The 27,416-nt window shown below is 34.5% G+C and overlaps 1 protein-coding gene across 1 annotated transcript; it reads right to left on the bottom strand.

Moving 5' to 3' along the window:
• Positions 1 to 313: 313 nt before the first annotated feature.
• On the bottom strand, positions 314 to 25,922 carry TER94 (Transitional endoplasmic reticulum ATPase TER94). Its single transcript, XM_071598633.1, has 15 exons — positions 25,824 to 25,922; positions 25,237 to 25,342; positions 24,899 to 25,152; positions 24,619 to 24,811; positions 21,707 to 21,941; positions 13,354 to 13,487; positions 11,106 to 11,354; positions 8,234 to 8,398; positions 7,665 to 7,787; positions 7,138 to 7,350; positions 6,861 to 7,044; positions 2,083 to 2,207; positions 1,795 to 1,956; positions 1,131 to 1,285; positions 314 to 995 (listed from the first exon to the last, which is right to left on the bottom strand). Exons 1-15 carry the CDS (start codon positions 25,838 to 25,840, stop codon positions 899 to 901), a joined length of 2,412 nt encoding a protein of 803 aa, XP_071454734.1. The 5' UTR covers positions 25,841 to 25,922; the 3' UTR covers positions 314 to 898.
• Positions 25,923 to 27,416: the final 1,494 nt, after the last annotated feature.

Here is a 27,416-nt window from a genome sequence, read left to right as displayed (position 1 = left end):
AAGAAATCTCTTCTCAGTGGATAACACATTACAAATAAATTTTCCAACTCTCATTTATGAATCCTATATAATAAAGGATTATTTTAATGCAGTAAATCAAATACCAATACATGAAAAATGCAACTGGTTTAGCCTCTCTGAACTAGACCTTCAAAATTTGGAATTATAGACTATTATTAAGGGTGAAACAAATTCATCTCAATTCTTGTGCTCATTATATATTCAAAAGTTGAAGTAGCAATAAATGGTGATGAGAAACTAAACGGTGAATGTACCAGTGCATTTAAAATAATTACACAGTTTATTAAACAAATGAAAATAATGGATTTAATGTAAATTTATTGGAAAGATTTAGGATACAGGGAATCAATCATTCACCACACTCTCCTCACCTTCAGTAATTACTAAATGGCTTTGATATCAATGTCAGCCTGAAAATAAAGTTGAATATTAATATTGAAAAAATGCCAGAAGTTGAATCTGGCAAATGGAATCACAATTCAAAAAAATAAGCAATCTCTTCACAGCATCTTCATTCAGATATTCCACTGATGTGGACACCACAGTTTGTTCACATCAGTGCACAGTCCACATCCCAATACCCTAACTCATTCAACAGCATCACATCTAATCACTCAACAAATCTTTTTTTTTAACTTCAATATTATCAGTTGGTTCATTCACTACGCCTTATGTTTGGTAAAAATTACCATTTTATAATGTGTAACCAATGGCAAATAAAGCCTTACAAAAAGTCTAAAGAAATGTGAATAAAACAGTGAGGCAGCTTATCACCCCACACAATGCCCTTTGTAGATCAACTACTGACATGGCCTTCAAGTGAGATGAGAGAGAGTGGTGCGAACTGGGTTGTGTACCTTTTCACACACTTTTGGGCCTAACTATATAAATCATCATCTCCATCATCATGGAAATTGCCCTGATCTCCACCAGTACCACCAGGAGTTGAACTACTTCCAGACTGATTTGGGAATCTGTAATTCAATAACAATCAGGTTAGAAATAATGCCATTTATGTAAAAGTTGCATTTATATCGTTTAAATACATTACCAAATAACAATATTTGGTTATTTCATTACATTAAAAAAAAGAATTAAGAGTAACTTACCTAAAATTAGTGCCAAACCCTCGGGATTGCTGCAAAGTCTGAGCAAACATTTCGTATTTGCGAATGTCATTGTCAGATACTGACCGCCGTGCATAGCGCATGGCCTCTTCAAAATGCGCTCTGGTAATTTCTGGGACTGGATCTTCTTCATCCATCTAAAACATATACATTGGTACATTAAATGAGTGTCATCTGAGTCACTATCATGAATCTTACTCAACTTTCCACTCATCTAACATCAAGTACACTTTAATAAACAAATTTGAACTTAAAATCATGCAAACAAATATACTAGAGTTTCTCTTTCATTAACATTTTAAAGAAAACATTTCAGGAGATTATTTTTAATTGTATCATACGTCCATGGTAATTGGTTATGGCAATTGGTATTTCTTCATTCAGAATGAGATGAGCAGCACTTTCTAGAAGACATTGTTGAGAAATCGCGCCAAGGATAACTAATAAAATTTAATCTTCAGCAAAGTAGAAAATGTTTTCTTGTGGCAAATTCTTCTTATAAAAATTAGAGCTCTTAGAAGAAAACAGTAACTCAAAATTATATTAGAAGCCTGCAATGCATTCTCAGGGACTTCTGCTCTTTACCAGCTTTTAAACATAAGGTAACAAATAATTGTTATCAAACATAGATGAAAGATGAACTCACCTCCATAGCTGCATAATTGCTGGAAGCACGCTCGCGTTCCCTCCGAATTTCAGCCTCTATTGCCTGTCTAATTGCTAATTTACAAGCACGCTGGCAAAGCTCTGTCAGATCAGCTCCAGAAAAACCATGAGTAACTTTGGCTATATACGAGAGATCCACATCCTGCAATAAAAATTTATTAGGTACTGCTTTTTCAAAAAGAGAATTTAGTTTTTCAAAAACAAAAAACTAATATACTAACAAAAAACTAATACACTACTTTTCAACATAATGCAGTGAAAAACTAACCTTTGATACTGGAGACTTTCTAAGATTGGCACGGAATATAGCCTCCCGTGATTTCTCATCCGGAAGAGGGATGTAAATAAGTTGGTCTAAACGGCCAGGTCTTAATATAGCAGCATCAATGATATCTAAAAATATCAAAGATTGTTACTAATTACTTGGAATGTCACGGTTATTTTAACTCTATCATGTAAAACACTAGTAATTAACTTAACCACTATAAATGAATTTCTATTAAGCACCTACTAGAGGTCTTTGATATCTCTATTTAGAAATCATGTTACCCCTCCTCAGACGACTATTCCTTTTTTGGCCCCCTTTCAAGCTCTACTTTTTGCAAAGTTCCATTAACATATATTGGCACATTTCTATAACCTGCTACCAGCAGTGATAAAATTCATCATTGTCATCACCAAATGATAATGGTGAATCTTGACAGCTCAAGGCATTTTAAAAAAGAAAATTTGCTAAGCAAATTGAAGGTGGAATGCATTACGTGCAAAAGTGGCAAAATACCCTGAGACCACTAACCATACAAAATAATCAGGAAAGGAATCAGGAGGTCAGGAAATTTTTACTACTAACAAAATTTTAGTCTCAAGATAAAATAAGTGATTAAACTAATGGCCGGCAGTCAGAGTAGGAAAAATAATCTGAAAAAGAACAAGGAAAGATGAGAGCAAATGTGGAAGAGTTATGCTATTTAAACAGAACATTTACACATACATCACTAATGATGGAAGAAACAAGAGAAATATTGTAAGCATATACAAATGCAAAAAACTCTTTGTGTTAAAAGAAACATCTAAAAATAGCAAATAGTACTAGGATAGACATAAGGACTCAAAAAATTATACATGTAGCCTATTTTTCTATTGAAGTAATTCATGGGAAATATAAGTAACATAAAAATGGTTAGAGGAGATGGAAAAACGGGGTGCTATGGAAGAATTAAGAAAATAAAATAGATTAATAGAATAACAGATGAAAGAACACAAGGGGGATGAGGGCAGCTATAGAGGACACTACGAAGGACAGCAACCGATGGAAGACCAAAATCAAAGGAAATATGGAGGGAAAAATAGAGGAAGGCAAAGGATAAACTAACAGAAATAATAATAATAATGCATTTACTCGTCAAGAGATTTGTTGAATATTCATATATACACAATAGATATAAGGAAAAGGGATAGGAACACACACGAAGGACGAACACAGGAGAGGTATGGAAGCCGGAATCGAGCAGATCACAAGTGCAAAAATATATCCTTGACTGGGACTTGAACACTGGTTCTTTCAACTTGCTGGGCTTGCTCCACTTGAGCTGTCTAGGAAATTTTTACATTGATATCTGCGGGGTCTTTATGCAAACAATTGCCCCAATTCTTTGGCCAAGAGATGGCATCAGGGGGCTGTTTCATTCACCAAAGGAGAAATAGACAACACACAAGAGGAAAGGAGAGTAGGTAAGCAATCATACAATGTCATAAAGGATAGGGCCAATGCGTTTCTTGGCACGCATAGCCAGAAGAAAGCTTTTCCTCAATTCTAATTCCATGGCAATAAATATTTGTTTGCCGTAAGGTGGGTTTTCGTGTTTGAATGTGTATTTGGCCAATGTGGCTCTTCTCTCTTGATGCAATCTTGAAAAAAAAAAAGGTTATAGAAAATGTAGGTACATGGATCTATGAAAAAATGAAAGGCTGGCAGGGAATAGAATCGTTTCAAGAGCTGCTAGAAACCAATCCTTGGGATTCATGATGATGATTAGAGTGTTGCATATTTAAGACAATTGTCACTCTTTATTACAATTCTTTGATAAGGATTCTCACTCTTTGTTATGACTTTATGATGAGGATTCTCATTCTTTGTTATAATTCTACGATGAAGATTCCCTTTTTTATTATAATACCACTGCATCTCAATTCTCTAATATACTCTGATGGTAAGAAATTGCTACAGCGAATGAATTGCTGACAGATCTCAAGAATACCTAATGTTAAATTCATAGTCTCCTCCTCACATCAAAACAGTGCATTCATAGCTACAAACTTGATGTGGTGTAATGAATCAATACTGAAGATAGCATCTTTCCACTATATAGAGAATGTTGTAATACAATTATGAATTAACTCAAAATATGGTGCCTGGTATACTTCCAAGAGATTAATGCTTTCTAATTTATGCACTTTGGGGTATTCATAGCAGTGCTGCAAGTACCACGTATCACAATTGTGCGTTAAATGATTTGCATATCAGGTGATATTATTCATGACAATCAAATTTTTGGGAATAGAAAATGAAACATAACAGATTTACGATTAAAATTCCAAAACACCATATCAGATATATCTGCTGAGAGAATGAAATCTGATAATTTTATAAAAACCAACTCCATTAGCCCATATTAAACGTGGTCTATGCAATAAATGCTCTACTGGTGCAATCTGGCAGCCATGAAGCAGACTATAGTCCAGCCTTCTAGCGGTGCTAGTTGCCCGAGACCCAATGAGCCATCTGTGCTGGGTGGATTGTCAAGCTATGTGTATGGTGTCAGTTATGTTGGTTTCTGTTGTCCTTGTTTCTACTGTCTGTCGAAAATTGAAATTGACGAAATCATGGAGCAACGATTTAACATCAAGTTTTTTGGTGAAGTGCGGTAAAAGTTATCAAGATATTACTGAAATGTTGACAGCAGTTTATAATGATAATGCTCTGAAGAAAACATCCATTTTCAAGTGGATTAAGCATTTCAAAGATGGCTGACAAGACACCACGGATGATGCAAGGCCGGGACAACCTTTAACCACCTGTGTTGACAACATTGATCGTGTGCTGTCCCTTGTCCTTACTGATCGTCGAAAAACTGTCAAAATGATAGCTGATGAACTGAATTTAGGAAAATCAACAGTGCAAACTATTTTGCCGAACATGATGGATGGATCCATCACCATGGCATTGCACCTGCACATTCAGCATTGATTTTTTTGTCAGTTTCTGGCAAAATATTCAATCATCATCCTTGATCATCCTCCTTATTTACCAGATATCATCCCCTGCGACTTTTTCCTAATCCCAAAATGCAAAACTGTGATGAGGGGACATTACTGGGAAGATGTGGACACCATGGAGCAAGAAACTATGAGAAAACTTAAAGCCCTAACTGCCGAGGACTTCCAGGGGTGCTATAAACAGTGGAAAAGAAGATGGAATAGGTACATTGCAACAAATAGACAGCACTTTGAAGAGGACAAAATCAATGTAGACTAAATTTTGCAAAATTAAGTTTTTATGGCCTCAGTTCGTGTATTTATTTGACAGACCTCGTATATATATTTATATAATAATATAAGTATGATGTATCATGAATATATTTTCCCAAGCATCCACAATGAAGAACTGATTTTTCATAATCACCCACCATCTTTTACATCAAGAAATACTAATTTTGCGATTAATTGGTAACTTTCCAAAAAAAGCCAGCCCACAGTACCAAAACCAACAGCTATCAACGGTATGTCAACCAGCAACTGTGACTATTCTCAGGGTGCATACGCGAAGGCAAATAAAAATAGAGAACATTTTAAAATACCACTGCCTGAATCAACTAATCTGGAGGATGATTGTATTTAACTAGAGGTCTTCCAGACAGCCAGAAAGACGAAGGCATATTTATCTTTTTTTTCTTGCAGATTGATTGAGGTTAATGATATGGGGATTTTCTTGTTTTGTGAAAGAGACTTGTTTGGAAGTTTCCTTCAAGTGTACTTTTGTTTTACTGACTGATTTTAATTATTATATTTTGTGATTACTTGGGATTTATGTGCCACCTAACACTGTCTATCTGCACATGTAAATTTTAATAATAATAATAACAAAAGCTTTCTCAAGGAAGTCTAATCTTACTTTCTGGAAATTAGCAACATCAACTATATTAAATGCTCATCAATTAGGCACATTATGGGAGAAATTTTCAGAGCACCAAACATACCATCAACGACTATAAACATTTTTTGAGACCGAAGATGAAAAGAAGGATAATGACTTATCAACCCAGAGGTAGGTTCATTAGGTGAGGGTAGACCTCCGCGAATACTAAGCCTATCATCACAAAATTCACACATCAGGGTCAGGGGTCTAGGTCCTTTACATATGCCATCTTTGTTTTCCCATATAGTTTTGGTAACAAAACAATAGCACAGCTTGGGTGAAGATTAGTGTCCTGGAAATCAAACCTAAACACTCTAGTCACTAGCCCAGTGCTCTACCCACTGGATTACCTTGTCAACAGAAATTTCCCAAGGATAAGATAAAAAGACAGATTGGAGAAATAAAATTTTGATTATTCTGACCTGCTTACTCATAAGTTATGTGCTAATGATTACAAACAAATATCTAAAATACTCCTCCTGAAGAAATTCTAGAAGGGACTTAATTTTCCAAAATGCCTTTTCAGGAGTTAATGGTCTACTGGATATGATGTCCCTCCCCATTCACTAAAACTTGACGTGGTTGAACAGGCATTAGTGTTCTGATGACCCCTAGAGCCGTGCTGTTGGGAGCGGTGATATTTGCTCCAGGTAGTGTTGCCCATGCCTAATAGGTGGAAGGATTGGGGAACAACAAATAGGCTGTATCCATGCAAAACCTACTTTAACCAGTGGATTACCAATAATAAAAGATATATTGCCTATGTTATTTGTATTAAGATTGAATCCAACATTATGGTTTCTTTGAACACAAAGAGACAAATGAGATAAAGCAGAGGTGAAGTCACTAACCTGGACGATTGGTGGCCCCTATGATAAACACATTTTTCTTTGTGCCCATACCATCCATTTCAGTGAGGATTTGATTGATTACTCTGTCTGCAGCACCGCCAGCATCCCCTACATTGCCTCCTCTAGCTTTAGCTATTGAATCAAGCTCATCAAAAAACAGAACACAGGGGGCAGCAGCTCGTGCCTAAGAAGATAATTCAGGAAAATTTAATCACATAGCAAAATCATTATGAATCAAGATACAGTGATGTGCCAACTGAAAAACATGTACAATTACCTTATCAAAAACATCCCTGACATTGGCTTCTGACTCTCCAAACCACATTGTTAGAAGCTCTGGTCCTTTAACAGATATAAAATTTGCTTGGCATTCATTTGCAATAGCTTTGGCTAAAAGTGTTTTACCACACCCTGGAGGGCCATAGAACAGAACACCACGAGATGGCTGCATTCCAAACTTCAAAAACTTGTCTGGATGCTCCACAGGATACTATTTAATAAAGATAAGTAACAGAAATAATCAGATAAACATTGCATATACATTCAACTGATTCCAAACAGATAACCAGCATATAGTTTCAACACAAATTTAGAAAAATATGACACTTAGAACGAAAAGTGAAATGGGTCTTGCTTTATCTCATACCAAATTTTCACAAAGAAAAGATGGCAGAACAAATAAAGATGCTTACTTAAAATCAATCTTCCACAGTAACTTCAAAATTATCACTTTTGCAAGTACATAAAAAAATTGTAACATATTTTGAAGATAAAATCCATCAGATGATGATGTTCTGTACTAACCTGAACCAATTCTTGTAGCTCCCTTTTCACACTCTCCAAACCACCAATATCTTCCCATGTGACAGTTGGTACTTCCACAACTGTTTCTCTCAAAGCACTTGGGGTACTCTTGCCCATGGCAAACTAAAGAAAAAACAACCATATAAATTAATTCCTAATAATACTATAGCACTTCACCTCAACAACATATTTATTCCCTTTTAAGATGATCACAGTGAAAGACCCCCCATTTGGCTCTACCTTTTACATTTTAACTACCCATTTGGCTCTTAATCTTTATACTAATTCTCCCTTTCAATCATCTACTTGTAAATCAAGTCACCCCTATTTTCATTTTCTTTGCACACATTCTAGTAAAGTCTCTTGAAACCTAGAGCATTACTGTTCAGCTACAACGGTATCAAATTGGACACCTCACTTTATCTCAATTGTCTTTGCTGAGATATTTGAAAATAATCATCTGAGAGCAGTACAAGCTTTTATTTTAATATTATAATTAAATACCTTCATTAAAAATTCTTACACTTAACTCAAACAAAAAATACCCTTCTCTCTCTCTAAACACTCACCCTAAAGTTATCCATGGTGACCGCGAGTGAATTCAAGACTTCTGCATCAATTTGATCATCTTCTAAATCAATTAGATCCATTTTCTCTCTAATCTGTTGTAAGGCAGCCTCAGAACACAATGAAGCTAAATCAGCACCAACATGTCCATGAGATTCAGCAGCAATCTATATTGAAGGACAATATATTATACAATAGAGTGTACATTGATATATTATATAGTACATATTATATTGTATTTTTGTATTGTGATCTCTAGGCAAATAAAAAGTAATAATAATAATTATTATAATACACTGGAGAGTAGTACATTTCAGATACTGGAGTACTTAGTTCCAAATCCTCCAATACTAAAATTAGGATATGAGAAATGACAGTATTTATTATCACATAACAGAGGCAACCAGAGGGAATCAATGATTCACAGTATGATGCCTGAATTCTACTAACTTATACCAAATCTCTGAAATCAAAAAGAAAAATCCAATGCAGACAAATTGGGCTTAAAATAGGTACTAGGGTGAAAAGCAGAGAAGTGACAGAAATCACAAACATACAGTTACTACAATAAAAATAAGTAAAACTACTACAGCATAAAAATATACAGAGAGTTAAAGGTTTGGACCCTTATTTTCTTATAAAGCATGAAGCATTGCCTAAATTCGGGCAATATCAATGCACTTTCTCCCAATGTAGGGTCAAGTAAGGCAACAGCCATAGTGAGGAACTGAGATCCTTGTGCAAAAAATAAGCACCATCTATTGCATTAACTCAAAATGAGTTAGGGAACATTAAATGTACCAAACATTGATTTTTCCAGAACATTCATTGAAATCTTGAGTTTTTCTTACGTGTGACTCCCTGGGTTTTCTGGTTTTTCCAAGCTGGCAGACCAGCTCAATTTTTCAAATAATATACAGACATACATTGATGGAGCAAGTGAATCCAAAATCTCTCCAACACTCTAATAAAAACATCAATGATACCCAAAGTGCAGCAAATGCATCATGCTTTATGCTCTTGTTTTTTTGCTATTGTTTTGGAAACTCCTCAAAAAGACTATCAGAGCTTAAACTAAAAATAGTAATCAATGAAAAGGCAATAAAAGTCAAATTCCCAATATTAGAAATGACACTGAAGAAGCCAGCTTTAGTCTCCTCTCTAGATATCCACAGGAGCAAAAATTATCATGCCAAACAAAGCTCATAGAAGAGCACTACCCAACCATCTACCAAATCCCTAACTTGCAGGTTACCTCAGAATGCCTTAACATGCCATTTTATATGTGAGTTTTAAGCAAGAGGCAGCTTAATACAGATATAATAATAATTTATCCGATAACTAGGCATTTTACAAAAAGCCCAATAAAACCTTAGTTCAATACAACTTCAAAATTTATGAAAAAATCGGCAATTAGTGAACAGAACGGGATGATTGTTTTTCTGAAACTCTTTACATCCAAATGCTGAAATAAATATCATAAGATCTGTTGTGAAATACCTATTACACATGTCGAATTGCACATGGTAAAGAGACTAATGATTTAAACAACTAACATTCTAATATGTTATGACTTGCAGTAGTGCCTTGACTAACAAACTGCTCAACATATGCAAATTTTTAGACATTAATTTCTGCCTCTAGATACTTACCATTAATTCATTCTTTCATTAATTTTATTTTGGTCTCTAAATACAAACAGTGATTTTTTTGATGATGCATATCAGACACCAATAAATTCAAACAACAATGGAGGAAATTTTTTTCTAAGCCCTGCACTTCCAATAACAGCATAATGTGCATTGCACGTAGGCATTTCCCACTGGCCACTTCAATCATCTGTTCTACTCCTCTACTTCAGCACACATAGGCACATTCACCACTATAACTACTCCAGGGTAGTGTTAGCTGCTTATTCACATTTATTCTGAGTAATGTTTCTGCAATTTTGTTCAACAAAGAATACACTTTTGAAGACTTATAAAAAGTTTTTTTGGAAAATCATCCACAAAATCTTTGTAAACCCTCACCTGTGCACTTTTTTAAAAGTTAAGGTGGATTTAAAAAAAAATGTTTCCAAAGGTTTAATTGTTGTTAGCAAATTTTTCATTGCATATTAAATATAATTAAAAACCATATCCAAATTTTAATTTTTTCCAACATTTCTAAATCTGGGTACAGATTAACTAATTTCCCATTTGCTGTTCCAAGGAAATGTAACATCCATGGCCTGAGACAGTATTTTCAATACATTGATCTAAAAATTTTAAACAATTTAAAAATGTTTTCTCCAAAATGATAACAAATACGTTAAATATTTCGTTATGTTATTGATAGTAGTAGCAGCATTTAGGCAAATCATTGCAGATGATGAAAATAACTACTTATGATTATCATAAATCATTAATTCATATATGTAATTTTATATAACCAAAAAAGGGTTTAGTTTTTAAAAGAAAACTTAGTTTTAAATATCATTCATACTCATTTGAAAAAAATTTTGAAAAGAAACTTTGACAAAGCTTTTTATAATAAAATTACCCATATTCCAAATGGGTTGCATGCTGGGACTGGCCATTAACATTTCAGGCATTATGGTATGTACAAGGCAAAGTATCACTTGCAGTTTAACTATAATTACATCTATTTGTTTTTTCCTTAACTGTTTATTCACTCACACTCTTGTCACTGCTACCATTGTGAAGAACCTTTTGTACCCCCTAATGCATGAAATTAGTTGTTCACTACATTTGATACAAAAAAAATTGAAAAGCTCATATACAGCGTTTGGGGTAAATTTAAAAGGCTTGATAAGGGATAGAGAAACAGATTAAGATATCTCATGCAGCTGTAAAAGAAAAGAAGAATAATCACCTGCTCCAAATCCACATCTTCAGCCAATTTCATGTTTTTGGTATGGATGCGTAAAATCTCCAGACGTCCAGTAGCATCTGGGATACCAATATCTATCTCACGATCAAATCTACCAAATCGCCGCAGAGCAGAATCAATGGAGTTTGGTCTATTAGTGGCAGCCATCACAATTACATGAGCACTTTGCTTCATACCATCCATCAAAGTCAACAGCTGAGAGACAATACGTCTTTCCACCTCACCATGAGTCTGGAATTAGAGAAGCATTAAATCAGAATACATGAACAAAATCATGTACAAGAGTACTTGTTTATTTTAAATCAGGACATAATATTTTAAAGGGGGAGAGTAGATTTAACAAAAAGGCACGTAGAATAAGGATCCTAAATTTGTATTTTAGTTTGTCTTTAAAACTAAATACTGAAAACTTAGCTAGACTTGTTATCTAAAAATGTGCTTTAAGTTATCATGATTATCTTGGCACTTCTAATTTACCATTTTTCCCCCATGTACTGAAAATAATTGGTATTCTATACATAATTGTTGGCAAAATAAAGCAAAATAAAAAAAATTGACAGTAAAATAATGAAAAAAAATAGTTCATCCCAAATCATTTCCGACACTTAAAGAGAATCAGCACCACCACTACACTGACAGATGTCTAGCTAGATAAAATAAAAACAAAAGGAAAAATATACTTGTATGGAATTGCTCATAATAACAAAGAAGGTCTTCCAAGTCTTTTTTTCTAACACAGAGGTTTTAATTTTAGACTTCAGCCTCTAGGTTTGTGCATCATATGAAGATGAAGAATAATAAGCACTCAAAAACATAACTATTACATTTAATGCGATAAAATTAGTATCAAAATGAAGTTGAAAGCCAATTTAATATTGTTGCTGAAATTGCAGTTTTCCTGTATAATTTGAACTACTCTGCTCAAAGGAAGGAATTCTTACTTTGGCAGTCACACTTAAGAGGGTAATCCCATAAGTACCCGATCAAACAAAGAAAACACAAAGATTTTGGAAAAAAATGTATTCCTTTTTCAACATAACCTACTTTCAGCTATAAACACTTTTCCCAGCGATGTTCAATAAGTTTGATACCCTTTTTATAATTAGAGCTGTCTGGCTCTAAAAGTGCTCTATTTTTTCAAGTTTGCGGCAGCAGGCTCCGATTGAAATAGCTGTTAAAATCAAGGTATTATTAGGGATTATGAATGAAAAGTTTAATCCTAAGTCTATTTTTCTATAAAATTTCCTCTAAATAATACACTGAAACAATATTAAAAACAAATGTAACCTCTAAAACTTATGAACAAATTAAAATTTATTTCAATAACTCAACTGGATGCGAAGTCAGAACAAAATATTTAGAGTTTCAGGAAGACTGCTGTTTAATCGACTTCCTGAAGAGTTAAAACAAATACTCCCCCATCAAAAAAATGTGACTTTTCTTGGTAAATAATGTTTTTAATAGTGTCCATGAGTACATAGAAAGAGCCTATGTAAGGAAATCTGTTTTTTAAACCTTTAACACTCATTACATTACATATATAGTACATTATTATTCCTAAGAATGTGTATACATGTTTATGCACCTATAAATGCAATTGAATCTTAACGAAGGCCATACAATTATAATTAATGGTTTCTGGCGTAACTTTATGGAACCGATTCATTATAAATAAATGAAAGGACTAACTTTGTAGTTCCACACAAAGTTAGCCATACAATTATGTACTGTTCTATGGCAAATAAATCTATCTATCTAACTATCTAGATCAAAAGTTCATAATCAAATTGTCTGCTAAATAACCTTTGAGTCTCCATTTTAGTTTTTTGCTAATTATACGCCACAAAAAAATTAGTCTCTTTCTCTAGCTTGCTGTAATTTTTAAATCAAGCACACAATGTCAGCCAGGCCTCCTTTAGCACCCCCACACTTTGTAACTCTTTAATTCCTTAATTATTAAGTTATTTTTTTGAAATCAAAAAACATTTTTTAATTTATTTTTTTTTTCAATTGAACACAAGGGCCAGAAATAGTTATGCTTTACGAGAAACAATGTTTGAATTAAATTTTTATCATACTGATGGGGAGATAATTTCAAAATATAATGTCACCTAATTTAAAGAGACCATGATAATTTGAATTCCCCAGCCTCATTGAAGTACACTGGTCAAGTTAACTTTTATCACCTTGATAATACACCTGTTATCTTTATTTTCAACTAATTTCATACCTTTTCTCTCTTTGGTGCGATTGCATCCAATTCGTCAATGAAAATAATGGCAGGAGAATTCTTTTCTGCCTCTTCAAAAGCTTTCCTTAAGTTACTCTCAGATTCTCCCGCTAGTTTACTCATAATCTCAGGGCCTAAAAATAAGGAGAAAAAGAATCAATAGTTATTACTTGAACAAAAAGGAAATTTTTAAGATACAGAGAGAAAAATTATGTCGATACAAACATCAACCAGCAATTGCAAATAAGTATAAATATTTTAAATTATATGACAAAGGTGAAGGAAGACAATTAATTAAATATAGGTGAGACAATTAGAAAATATTTTGTCAGATATCCAGCTTTGATAAGCTATATTCATTTGAATGGCATTTCCAAGCAAAATTATTTCCCCCTTTAAGTAGATACTTAAGTCAGATACAAGTCTTTAGGAAGATACTTTTGCATAATTTGAAATCAGGTCATTTTGCATAATAAATAGTCATATCAGTTAATTCGAAATAATGGCGTAACCTCTTCTACAGGACATTTATAAAGAAATATGTTTTGCAAGTGATGACACCAGTTATAATTGATTAAGTTGGAATTAAATGAAAATGTCATGTTACCACACAGATTAAAATTCAGATCTTCCCAACAAAATATGAAATGTACACTTTTCAAATTGTAAGGACCTTATTTCAGTTCCTTGCATTAAAAAAGACATCAGATCCATTTCATGAATCTTGTAATATGAACATTCTTAATGATGCTCAAACAACACAAGCCAGCAATCCAAAATTATGTTTGAATCATATTGGGCGGAATTTCATCATTCTACAAATACACCATGTCCAAAGTTATCTATGATTACCATATCAAAAGGCAAACCTCTAAACTATGAAGATCCACTGCATCTGTTGCATTTATAATGATTTTCATGATAAGGTCTCATTTTTACGGAAAAATCTTTGGAATACCTCATGTTGCACAAAGATTTGTTAAGCATCATCCAAATAATTCAAACAAATTAAAAACAATGCAGCTGAAAAACTGTAGCATAGCTATAAATTAAATGCACGGTTTAACGAGTTTATTTTATGAATCCTTACATCAGTACAAGTGTCACATATTCAGCTTCAACACTTAGACAAACTAATTTGAGTACAAATTATCTTGTGATAGAAATATGCATTACATTAAAATTATACAATCACAAAAAATGTGAGCAGAGCATGAAGTTAACTAGGCTGGGACACATGGCTGTATAGGTTACCTCTAACATAATCATTTCTTCCTGTAATTATATTCTAGGAAGCGAGTGGGAAATGCACCACTAAGCACAAATATATCAATTATGTGTCTGTAAATCTGTTTTTACATACTAATAAAGAGCATTCCAAGAAAATGTATCAATACACAATCAATCACTGCTGTGTGAATTAATCCACCGAGTAGAAAATATATTACTTCACCTCGATATTTTACAATGGTGAAATGTAAGATGTCATAAAATAACAAAAATGTATGCACACAATTTGGGATATGGTTATAATAAAATCACTGCTTGTAATACCTTCACAAAAAATAGTCAACTAAGTCAAAAACGTCGTTGATTTAAAAATATTTTCACTCAGATTTAAACATCTGACATGATTTGGTATTTTTTATGACTGCAGATAAACAATTATAACTTTTAATGCCAGCATAAATGGGTCCTTTTTGAAACAATGAAGTAGCATGCAGTATTACATGCAACTTCTTTATCTTGTGGCATTACATTGTATACTCTAATTTTTTCTTGAGCATACACACACAAATTATATATGAGAGAACATGTTACAGGTCAGATTTCAAGATTTATAAAATGAGGTGTATATGATTCTCTTTTGGAATTTTGGCCATATATCTAAATCCTTTTTGCATGAATACTTTGTCAACACCCATAGCAGAGCCCCAAAAGACAATTCCATAACACACTTGAGATCGGAAATTACCACAGTAGATTTAAAACTGCTTGATCCAAACCTAATTTTCTTAGAGCATAAGAAATTCTGGAAAATTTATATGCATGGAATATGCTCATTCCAGTGTAAGCTTTCATCATTTGTTGGTACTGCTAACTTTCCCCAGAATATTATTGCCGATGATGTATGCATCCATTTCAAGGGTTTCTTTTTTTCTTAAATTGTACATAGTTTTTTCCAAATTTATTGTAAGCTCATTTTATGTGAATCCGTCTCCTAAGAGTTACTTAGGGAATTATTAACACTATACTCCAGAAATGAGTTGTTCTTTTTACTAAGTATTGAATTTGTGCTGCCTCCATAAACAATTATTTCATCGTAAAACGATTTATATAAATTAAGGACAGTATTGCACCTAGTATAATGCCTTATGGCACACACAAGTAGCTGCTTCGCATATAGTAGGTACCTATTACCCTCCACCGCCTGGCTTTCTGTTTTCAAGGTAGGATTTCATCTATCTGTTAGCTATGACACTTATTCCACAATGATCTGATTTTGCCTAATATTTTTTTACCACTTGTTTACACCAGCATGCAATTCTGCATTACTATCAAAGCTGCCTCACTCCACCTTCCATCTCTGCACACTTCATAAAGTTGTCTATAATTTCAATGGGCTTATGGTTTTTTGGCAGTAAAAACCTAATCACAAATCACCCTTCACAACTCATGGGATATTCTTTTGCAGTGCACATTTTAACACTTCGCAGAGAGTAAAGTAGAAGAAACAGTTTGCACACTACCACAGCACAATGCGCACTGAGTATACGCATGTTCAAACACCAAAATGGTGACTCTAGCACTACCCACCGCCATGCTGGGCCGACGTGACTTACTTTCTGTATAGCCCGCATACATTTTTTTAAATAACCATAAATAAAATATTATCAATTCCAGTAGCTTGCTTATTTCTGAGATTATGTATAACAACATTCAGTAATTCCTATTCTGTGATTGAGGAAATAAAAATAGATGTAGAGACTATCTTCACATTGAAAATCAGCATGATTCACTTAGGGCTGGGCCTATTTTTTGTTTTGGGGTATGTATACGAAGTGAATATTGATAAAGTTAGCTAAGCATTCTGGATTGGAAATATAGTCACCACTGTCATTTTATAGCAATAAATTTTCTATAATTTCAGCAATGTTTCTTTTAGTTTTCCAGTTTACCCAGTTTCCAGTACCCCACATACCTTGTTTAATTTTTGGCATTTTCATAAAAATAATTATAACTACCATTTTTGTAATTTTCTAGAAGAGTAGCACATTTTATTTTCAATACATTTTTCTTTCACAATGAACTTAGGAAATTCTAAAATTTTATACTGTCTTGTATTTATGACATTAATCCACCATTCCAACAATAACAGTCTGCTAACTTTTAACTAGTTATTTGAGTGGAAAAAATTTCTCCCTCTCTACACCTATGTTCACGTATTCACAAAACCGATACACCAAGTTCAAACAGTTCAGCTTCCACTGTAAGGTTTTACTTACAACACTGAATATTTTGGTGGGGAATAGAATGCAACTTGATAGCTTAAATTAAATTGACTCGTTAACTCTGTCTTTGTGTAGGGCAAATCTTTACAAAAAATAATTATTCACCCATTAGTTTTCAGCCAAAAGAAAGGGTCTAATAAAGCATCCTCAAAGTCCTTATCGATGCTAATCTTAAAAGATCTATACAGTCCTTTGGTCACTTTTAACTGTTCCACCTCTGGACTGTTAAATTTATTGTACAATGCTGTTCAACTTTTACTCAACATACTTTTTCATACCTTCGGCAGTAATGTTGCCTGAAGATATTGTATTACATTGAAACCGGGTTATACAATTAAAATTATCAAGTGGATTCTTACTATCTGTTCTATGTTATGTTCAAATTCCACCACATCATGCCTGAAACTACTCAACTTGTTACCTTTTCACAGTTAATCATTAACTAATTTTAAAAAAACTATGCCAATGTCACTATAAATTACAGTAAAAACATGTCAAATTGAATTATAAAAATAATTTTGACTATTCTATTCTAATTGCTATTCCACCATTTAAAATAGGTATGGGATGACACAAGACTATAAAATGATTCATTTCTTTGTCCAATCACAACCCTACAACCAATACTAACAATAAACCTTCCTTCCCTTCCACATACTTCCTCCCTTCTCCCTTAATTCCAACCAATATGCATATCCTATTCCTTCACCTTCCTCATCTGTCAAACATTCTTTCTACCACAGGCTTCAACATCTAATTTCTAATCAAAATGCTTTGAATTCATCTTCCTCCTCCTTTAGATTCCTCTCAACAATAATCCCCAGTATTCCATCATTTTCACCCACTCATTTTCTACCTCATTGCAGGCACTTGGAAAGATTGAATGGAATACATTTAACGATCAAGGTGAGATCACTTGCTCTCACTAATGAAAGCTAATAATTTTCTGGAAGTCTGTCAAAGAAAAAGCCATCCAAAAAAACATTGGAACGTGCAACATGAAATTACTGTAAGACAAGGGTGGGGGGATCAATGTTAAGGGAAGAGAATAAATCAGCAATTCAATTGCATCATCCCATTCTGGGATATAGTTCACTGTATATCTGTGGATGCAAAGTGCCAGAGGAAAATGGCATCAAAGAAAGAACATATGGTCCGGTTAAAAAAAAACAAAAACTCAATGTTATTAGTCATTTAGATACAGATTAAGCGGCTAAAGAACTTCCTAACGAATTGACGATAGCAGTCCAAACAGTTAGTAAAATTCACAAGCAAAAACCTTCTTGAGTAATCTTATAACCGAGGTAGCATTAACAGATTGATGAGGAATACATCGATGTCATAATCAACCTACAAAAATCTTCTGATGATCCAACCAACACCAGCCAAAGGCATTCCTACTTCAGGTCCTCTAAGGCAAAGAAAGGTAAGTTTTCTATGATTCTTCCAGGATCAAGGGGGAGTTTTGAGCATAAACAGGATGATGCGGTTTAAAAAGTGATGCAGAATCTGAGAAAAGGGAGTTATGGTGGAAATTTAAATGCCCATAGAGAATCAGCTGATAAATTACACACAGATTTTCAGGAGTTAAAAAAAAAGTTCCCAACGGTAATCTGCAAAGCAGAAAAAAATCGGCTGGCACCATGGAAATACAGAGTTGCATCTAAAAGTAGTAGAACTGATTTTTTTGCAAGAATTTTATTGACGATATACTTACATCGACTTAATAATCATCAAAGTATGCTCCTTGAGCTGCTACACACTTAGTATAACGTTGCTCCCATTCCCCGTACGCCCGCAGGAAATTTTCTTTGGGGATGCCATTCATGACCCTTGTCGAAGCCTCTTGAACGGCCTTTATCGAGTCAAAACGTCGTCCCTGGAGCTGTCTTTTCTTCAGGGGGAAGAAGAAGAAGTCCGGTGGTGCCAGATCGGGAGAATAGGGTGGTTGCGGCAACGTGGCAACACCGTATTTGGCCAGGAGCCATCAATCAATCAATTTTCGGCATCATTTTGGCGCACACCTTGCGCATGGCCAAATCCTGTGAAATAATGCGTCGGACGTTGGATGCAGACAGACCCAACTGGTCTGCAATTTCTTCACTGGTTAAGCGTCAGTCTGTGTTCAGCAGTGTCCTCACTCTGTCCACATTCGTGTCGGTTCTTGCCGTCGACGGCCGCCCGGAGCGATGGTCATCTTCAACGAGCTCCCTACCCTCTTTAAACAATGTGTGCCACTCAAATACTGTGGAGCGGCTTAAGGCAGTGTCCTCGTAAGCCTGCTTGATCATATCGAGGGTCTCAGTTGCCGTCTTCCCGAGTTTCGCACAAAACTTCACGGAATAACGTTGCTCTAAATTCAGATTCATTTTGTTTTTGGACGCGGACAAAAAACTTGCTTCACTAAAAACGGTGTCCTCACTCAACGACAGCCCACAGGCAACTGAGGCTGGTGTCGGTCTGTTGCTAAGAGCCCCCTCCACGTTACCCTGCCAGGCAGACCCCCCTCCACCGCTCTGTTCGCGCAAGAAAAAATCAGTCCTACCACTTTTGGGTGCGACCCTGTACCTATCAAAACGTTCACCTAATTCAGAAAATGAACAATCAGCTTGTGGGCACAATTCTTTGAAACAGAGTGACGATTCTGTGCTGTGGCAATCAAACGGGAGAAAAAATAATGAAACTTCCAAAGACAGGATGGTCAAAAAAACTCACTTTTCTTCAAACGATTGGAAATAAATTTAAGAATTCACAATTACCACTGGGCACTAGTGATATTTTCTCAAGGATTGATTCATTCAGAACACTGCAGGGATGGAAACCCTGAAAGTGCCTACTCAGTGATTATAAACATTTTCTGCAAGGTATTAGTTATTGACTTCAATGTCAGAAATTACATGGAATGTCAGATGGTCACATTGTAATATGTGTAACAGAATATACTGTTCGCTGGAAGAATACTTGAATATGTGAAATATATTAAGTAACTGCACCATGCAGATCAGAATATTTTTTTAAATTGTAAGTTATTAGCATTGAGGCTACCCTTAGAATAAATGGATTACCAGGAAACCAATATTTTAAAAATAAAGGGATATATGCATGTTTCATGCGTTCATATGTACACCAAGTAGATATCCTCCACTTGGACAGCAACAGAAGAGGACTTGAGGTATTGAAGGCACAAGACATCACCCAGCATTCCTTGAAAAACATTTGATTAGCTGATGTTCAAGTGATCCCCCTCCCATTCCCCTATTCTCTTTCACCATAACACTTATGCCATTAAATGTCCTGGAATTGAACTAATAAATATGAGGATTTCACTGCCGTTTCCTTTAACCGCTCACCAAAATTCTTGGACCTCTCTTCCCCCAATCATTTCAATTCTGCCCCCCACCACCTTCATCTCCCCTTCCTAGGAAAGTGATTGCAGTGGAAATTTTTTTTAAGAGGACAATGTAATGTAAAGACTCAAGAAGACAATGTAACATATTTTTGTAATCATGTGATATGCAAAACCTTATTCCTTGGAAACCCCACCCTTTCCTACTCCTGTCCTATCCCAAAACACCTTTCACACCCATCCATACTGTTACTCCATTACCAAGAGGTATTTGGGAGGCAAAACTTGAAAAAGTACCTGATGTACTATGCATTGCAACCCAGGTTGTAAGAGAGAAACATCAAGTAGAATTAACATAACTGCATTTTTTCTTTCCACTTTGTGATGAAGCTTCTCTGTTGACTACATTAACAAAGAAATAAAAATATGAAATCTCTCTATGAATGTTTCCTACATTTTTTGTGAGATGTGATGACAGGAAACCAGAATATTTAATACTTAGTATTTTAATACCAGAGTATTTAATAATAAATACTTAACTTACTCTAAGTCTTAATACTTTAATACAAGAGTATTTCATGCTTTATCCATATAATGGTTCAAGCCCTATGCTAATAACTCAATTCTTTTATGTTTAAATATGAAAAAATGTTGGCTCAAGAAAACATAACTGTTTTAAGAAAAACAGTTCTCAGAAATCTTTATCTACTAAATGTTTATTTTTGTTGCGGGACCACCGACATATTGAGAAAAGGAAGACACAATTTCAATGAGTGAATTTAGGCCAAAATCTAATCAGTTAATCTACTTTTGTTAAAGCTGTTAAATATTTAATTCTGCACTGAGATTAATGGTTTTTGAGTTATTATACCTAAAAATCTTATCCAAACACACTCACAGGCAGAAATCAAGTGTTTAACCTGGTTAATAGCATGTACTTACATTTAAATCCTAAATTCCACTATTATTTTTTAGAAAACAATTTCCCTACATCAATACAGTAAACATTTGTTAATCATACAGATATATCATCAATTTTTTTACATTTCATAAGATAAGTTACTATTGTGTACCAAAAAATGGAAGTCAAAATAGTGGCCTAGGAGTTTTATTTGACCAAGAAATAGATGATGACCTTAGAGTTGATTTCATTTTATACACCATGCTAATTTGAATAGATATGCAGGCATAACTTCTGGTGTACAGAGAAATAATAAAAATATATCTCCATTGAGAAGTATTTGGTGATCACATTCTCTCTGTTACATAAACTGTGGGTACCTAATGTACAATATAGCAACAAGGTGATACATACATTCAGTGAAGACATCAATATCACATAGTAGGGAAGGACTTAATTCATTAGCCAACTGTGATACCATTAGTTTCACTAATCCATGATAGTGACCTATACTAAGCGGATTTCCACTCTATATAAGAGTAATGTAAACATTCACAAAAAATGAGCATAGTGCATATAAAATTGCATAGTTACCATTGATGAGAAAAAAGAATGCTCCAGTCTCATTGGCTACAGCACGTGCAATCAGTGTTTTTCCAGTACCAGGAGGACCATACATCAGAATACCTCTCGGAGGCTTCACACCAATAGCCTTGAAAAGACTTGGATGGCGTAATGGCAACTCCACCATCTCTTTAATTTGTGCAAGCTGTTTGCGACAGCCACCAATGTCATCATACCCAACAGCATTAAGTGCTTCTTCTTCCTCCTATAATGCAAAAAAATGGCCAGTTTTATTTAGGAATTTAAAATTAAATGTTTATCAGCATTTATAAAGAGCCTGTAGATGAAATACACAGGAGCAGAGTAAAGACAGCAAGCATTTAAAAATGATTCATTGCATCTTAAACAATGGCCATAGCAGTAGTCATTGAAATGATTCTCAATCCATCTTTTGCATTACCACGATTGTAAAATACAGCCAATGTATGAAATCAAATTTTAGACATCACCATAGCGTACATTTCTATGACAACAAAAGTATCAGACTGGCATTCGTCATCAGACCACGAAACAGCATATGAGCATAGAAAACAATTGGTACCATATAACTGAATGCGTGACTCTATGTTAAATGGAGGGTAAGGATCAAGTGATAAGAGAATTCAACACACTGTTTTCAAGCGCCAGGTTCAGAGTGATGCCTTAAAACACTTGGCATGATGAAACAATAATTTTTCAGGTACCAGATCTCTCTAAGAACCTACACACCCCTATAACTCAAATGCTTGAAAATCATATGCCATGAGGCTTTTAGTCATAAAGTGACCTCTCTCCTCACCTGTCTGACTGATAGGTGGTTTACTGGGGCTTACATAATATGCACGCTTTAATCTCTCAACAAATAGCCTAGAAGTTAATAATAATTGCTTTTCAATTATAATATTTCCTTCATTTACAAAGAAGCTTTCTGCCAGTAAGACCTCTTCTTACAATTTACCCATCTCATTAAGTATCCACACCTTAAGAACTAGCAGAAGAGCACACAGCCCTTCTTGTTAACCCTCCGGGTGGGTTAAATCAATTATAATAAAATACAATTAAAGTGTAATATTTCTCGCAATACCCTTACCGTAGAAACTTTGCACAACAAAAAAGCCCACCCCCTATCAAAATGATGTTGTCTAACTTCATATCCATCCAAAGTCACACACCAACAAATATCTTGCACAGTTTAACTTTACACCATCCACAATGCCTATAAACTGTCACTGCATAGTCATTATTAAGTTTATGGCACAATCCTTTGTCCAGTGACTACCTAAGATCTAATCTGAAAACTCCTAACGGTTGTTGGAAAGGGCTCAAACAACTCCCTAAGTAACTGGTTCCATTCATAGTAACCATACCTATATTTGAAAATGAAAACTTTCTCCATTTATTTTGGTGTTATTATTTTTATTTTAAAAGACAATTTCCTTTCTCCTCATGAATTACACCATATATAGTTTAAGTTTTTCTATTTCCTTCCTTAAATCTTCACTTTTAACTATTCTGTGCAACACACCTAACCTACTCTTTCTCCAATTTTGCAAACTCTCCCACTTCAGAATACCCAACAATTTCATTAAGCTATCTGAACTTTCATGCACACTAAGTACATTAGTGGCTGCCTTTAATTACACTTTTTCCATCTTTGTATTAAGTCCTTTCTCATATGGGTCCCGTACTTTCAAGGGAGTATTCAAGGAGAGAAAAAACCAAGACCTAATAAGCTCTTTCTTTTGTGGCTATGCTACTTCCCTTTACATTTTCCACCATGCAATGAACTACTGAGAAAGCCTTACACATCCAACTATCTCCTTGAACTACCCACCCAAGTTTCCTGAAGGCAAAAACATAAATATTTGCAATAACTGCTTCTGGCGATCCTATCACCAAAAGAGTATATTGATGTACATTCTTACCAATATTCTGATGTACATTTTTTACTCTGAAAAATTTATATGTAAGCTCTTAATTATGTTAATGCCTGTTATTTTTTACAACCCAGTCGGCAAGGAATTAAATATTACTTTGGTGCATTGAACTGGTTTACTTCATCCATTAGTCGGTAAAACCATTGGCAAAGAATCTTACTTCAGAATGTCAATTATTTTACAGACCAGTTACGTAAATTAGAAAAAGTCATGGCCCAAGAACACTGCCTTGACGAACTCCTGCTATGACATTTGCCTCCTCTGAGAACACCACGTATTTCTACTTTATTAATTCTGCCAGAAAAAAAGTTTTAATTCATTGCTTTACCCTGGAGTTTAATGGTAATTTTATAATTAAAATATCGCACGACACTTGAAATCTGCAAAAAGTTGAACAAGCATGGCAAATCCCTTTCCTTCTGCACTGCATTGCCATGGCCCTAAAAGTTATATTTCACATGAGTATCTGGCTCCAAACCCATGTTTGTGTTCGAACAGCCAGCTATCTCTCATCCTTAAATGATGAAGATTCAGGGCATAGACATCTAAAGAAAGAGATATGCCTTTTTCTTTGAGCTAATTGGGCATATCAAGAGAAATTCCAAGGAACTGCAGGAGATGCCACGATGGTAACTTTCTGATGAGTCATCTGCTAATATGCATTACAATGCAACAATTTCAGATTAAAAATCATTCGCCATGGCAGTCAAGGTGAATGATTTTTACACTCTGAAATTACTCCATTGTAATATATAGAGAACTTGGGAAAATAATAAATTCACCATCAGAGCCCTGGTTCAACATGGAAATATTCCTAGGTTGCAGATTACATCACCTCCGAAGATGTTGTAATCTGCAATATTGAGCCCTCTTCTTCATAAGTCATATTGTGTACTTTCTCTAACAAGAAGGAATGATTAGATATTAATGGCAAAATTAGTTAAAATTAAGAAATTTATAGTATACCTCTTTCTTGATTGGGTCACCTTCCGAATGTATGACAGTATCTGGTGCAACAATACAATATGGTGAAGGATCTGTCTCCACAACTTTGAATTCGACGGCGCGCATACCTCCACGCACAATGAAAAGGTCATCTTTGTGTATAGGTCGATATGCTTCAAGGAAATATGGCTTCAAATACACTTCAAACAGATTTCTATAAAAGATACAAGATAAGTCACTCGTTTAACAGTGATAAAATATTACAGATTTCCATCGGCCGAAATGATTCATTAATACTCACCCAGTTAACCCCTCAACACTTTCGTCGATTGGCAAAACATGCACGCGTTTGCCATATTTCACATCAGGGCATGGTTGAACAGAAACTATATCCGATAGACGAACATGCAAGTTATTTCGTACTACTCGGTTCATCCGGATCTTCTCATCTGGGCAAGCTGGATCAGAGAGAACGATACAAACAGTTTCTTTGCGTCGTTTTCCCTTTAAAAGCACTGTATCACCACGAAACAACTGCAATTCATCCATCTTCGCCTGTAAGCATTAAGTTTATTAGAAATGACAGAAAAACACCAGTAATTATTGTGCATTAAAGAATTTCGGTCAAAAATGAATTACCTGCGACAAAGTAACAACTGAGTTGTCATCACTAATTGCCTCATCTACCAAAAGCCTATTTGGTCGATCCTTCCTTCGAAGGATTGCAGTTGTAAAATCTTCTGGACTGTTCCACAGCATGACGAAAAAGGAAAGAACAAAAGTAAGCGAGGTTTCATGCAGCATTTAAGGCAAAAGAATAGCCAAAAAAATAAATACTTAAAATATGTTAATATATAAAAATTGAAAGTAAGAGGGCATTTATATTTAACATATTCAAAGATGATATGGCTAATATTTGTACATTTTTAATTGAGCTTTCAGGTATTTCTTCTTAACTGGGTTTTTCATTATATAGGGAAAAAAATAAAGAGCCAACACATTGAAAATTATCCCACGTTTGCAAAAAAACTATAATCAGAAACACTTTTCTTCCGGCAAATATGAGTTTGGAAATGTGACAAAAGACTGGCGACCATGACAATGTAAATTCAGTTGCAACATAAAAGTTCGCAAAATCTATCATGAAATCGTTTCCCCATTTCTACAAATTATGCATTTAGGAAATTTAATCATTAGCTACTGTTCTGACATAAAATTGCACTTACTTGCGTCCTTCTGCCATTGTTTATCAGTTAAACACCCTTAGACGATATCCGGCTGTACAACTAAGCACGAGAAATTACCGTCAGCCTACTGACACTTCCAGAGCAGAACGCAGGCAACTGTAAGAGAGTTTAGCAACTAGCGCCAATGTGAAAGTATACTTTTCTTAGTTTTATTAAGCCATAATTAAAATATATATTTTAAATTTAGTCACTTTTTCAGTATTTAAATTGATATTACGGTACTTATAATTCTTATTTATCATTATTAATTTTAATTTACATATTCCGGTCTCCTCCTCATTACCAATAAAGGTCGAGTTGTAGTAGACCAATGGGTGTTCGAATTCACATTTTGAACGTATAACTGGTGTGATATCTTGAATCCATGTATATATATATGGCATGTGTGCACACTCTCATAATGTATTTCTTATTTTTCAGAAATTCAGGGCTAAGTTAGTTTTGCGGACGTTTTGTTTTAATATTTTGACATGGTCAAAACGATTAAGAAACAATATTTCCCTCAGAATTCTCTTTTGCACTCCTGGGATTTTTCTGTTTGTCGCCCGAAGCTATTCGAATAACATCATAAAATGGCTTTAGCAGTAATTCCGTAAAAACTCCATCACCTTAGGCAATTTGCGTTGGTTACGTAAGACACCATTATGCCACAAAACTCTTAGGTAAGAGTCTTTGTAAGGTTGACAAAGAAACAACATTTTGTTTCAAATACTATTGGTTGACATTAGTTCCAAGTTATTGAAAAACAATAGGAAAAGATTATTTATGTACAAATACATATTATATATGAATAAATACGCTTTTCTCTGTAAATTATTGGGTTCAGTTTTATAAATCTCATGTGCCTAATATTTACTTCGAATTTTATGATTAGAGTTTTTATGTCATGGTATTTTGTGGAGGGTAATTCAGTCTGATATTCATTTACGAAACAAGAAGTATTCGGTACCATTATGTAAAGCATCAACGTCCGTTCATATCCATTCGACTATGCAAACACCATCCATATCACAACTTATCAAAGAAATTAGATATTCTTTTGAGAGTGCATAAAAAAGTATAGGCTTTTTAATGCAAACTTAAAGTATAGTAATTTTCATTGCTTTTTAAAAACATATCGAGCGCAAAATCGCGTCTAACACCTCGCTGATAATTATCTTCGGCCATGAGATTTTAGATGAGCAAAACTAACTTTTGTGAACAATGCTGTATAGCTAAATTTGCCTAGCAAAAATGAAATTCACAATGTATTCCGCAAAAAAATCCTAATTACGGCATGGACTAACTTTATTTCGTCGAATATTAAACACTAATTTCTCTACAGTTGGTAAATAATTTAATTATCTTATGCAGTGATAATATCACAGCTTCTTATCTGGTATGGAATACTTTATCAATTTGGTGCATTGATCAGTTATATGTCATGAAATGGTTTGCTCTAAGGTATAACTCAAACTGCTGACATATATACTTGTTCTGTGTAATGCTCAAAGAGAATTCAAAGGCACTAGACAAAATCTTTGTCGCACACAACGTAATGGTTTCATTGATGGCGTAGCTTCCTTTTTACAG

This window comes from Hetaerina americana, unplaced genomic scaffold (assembly GCF_022747635.1).
Source record: "Hetaerina americana unplaced genomic scaffold, ioHetAmer1.1.p SCAF_10, whole genome shotgun sequence".
In the NCBI taxonomy this organism is placed as follows: Eukaryota; Metazoa; Arthropoda; class Insecta; order Odonata; family Calopterygidae; genus Hetaerina; species Hetaerina americana.
This window is presented reverse-complemented; position numbering and strand designations above follow the sequence as displayed.

Coding starts and splice junctions, on each gene's coding strand:
- TER94 (XM_071598633.1), bottom strand. Junction 21,942..24,618: donor GTGACCCAATCAAGAAAGAG/GTATACTATAAA, acceptor TTTGCATTATAG/GAGGAAGAAGAAGCACTTAA. Junction 996..1,130: donor GGGTTTGGCACTAATTTTAG/GTAAGTTACTCT, acceptor ATTGAATTACAG/ATTCCCAAATCAGTCTGGAA.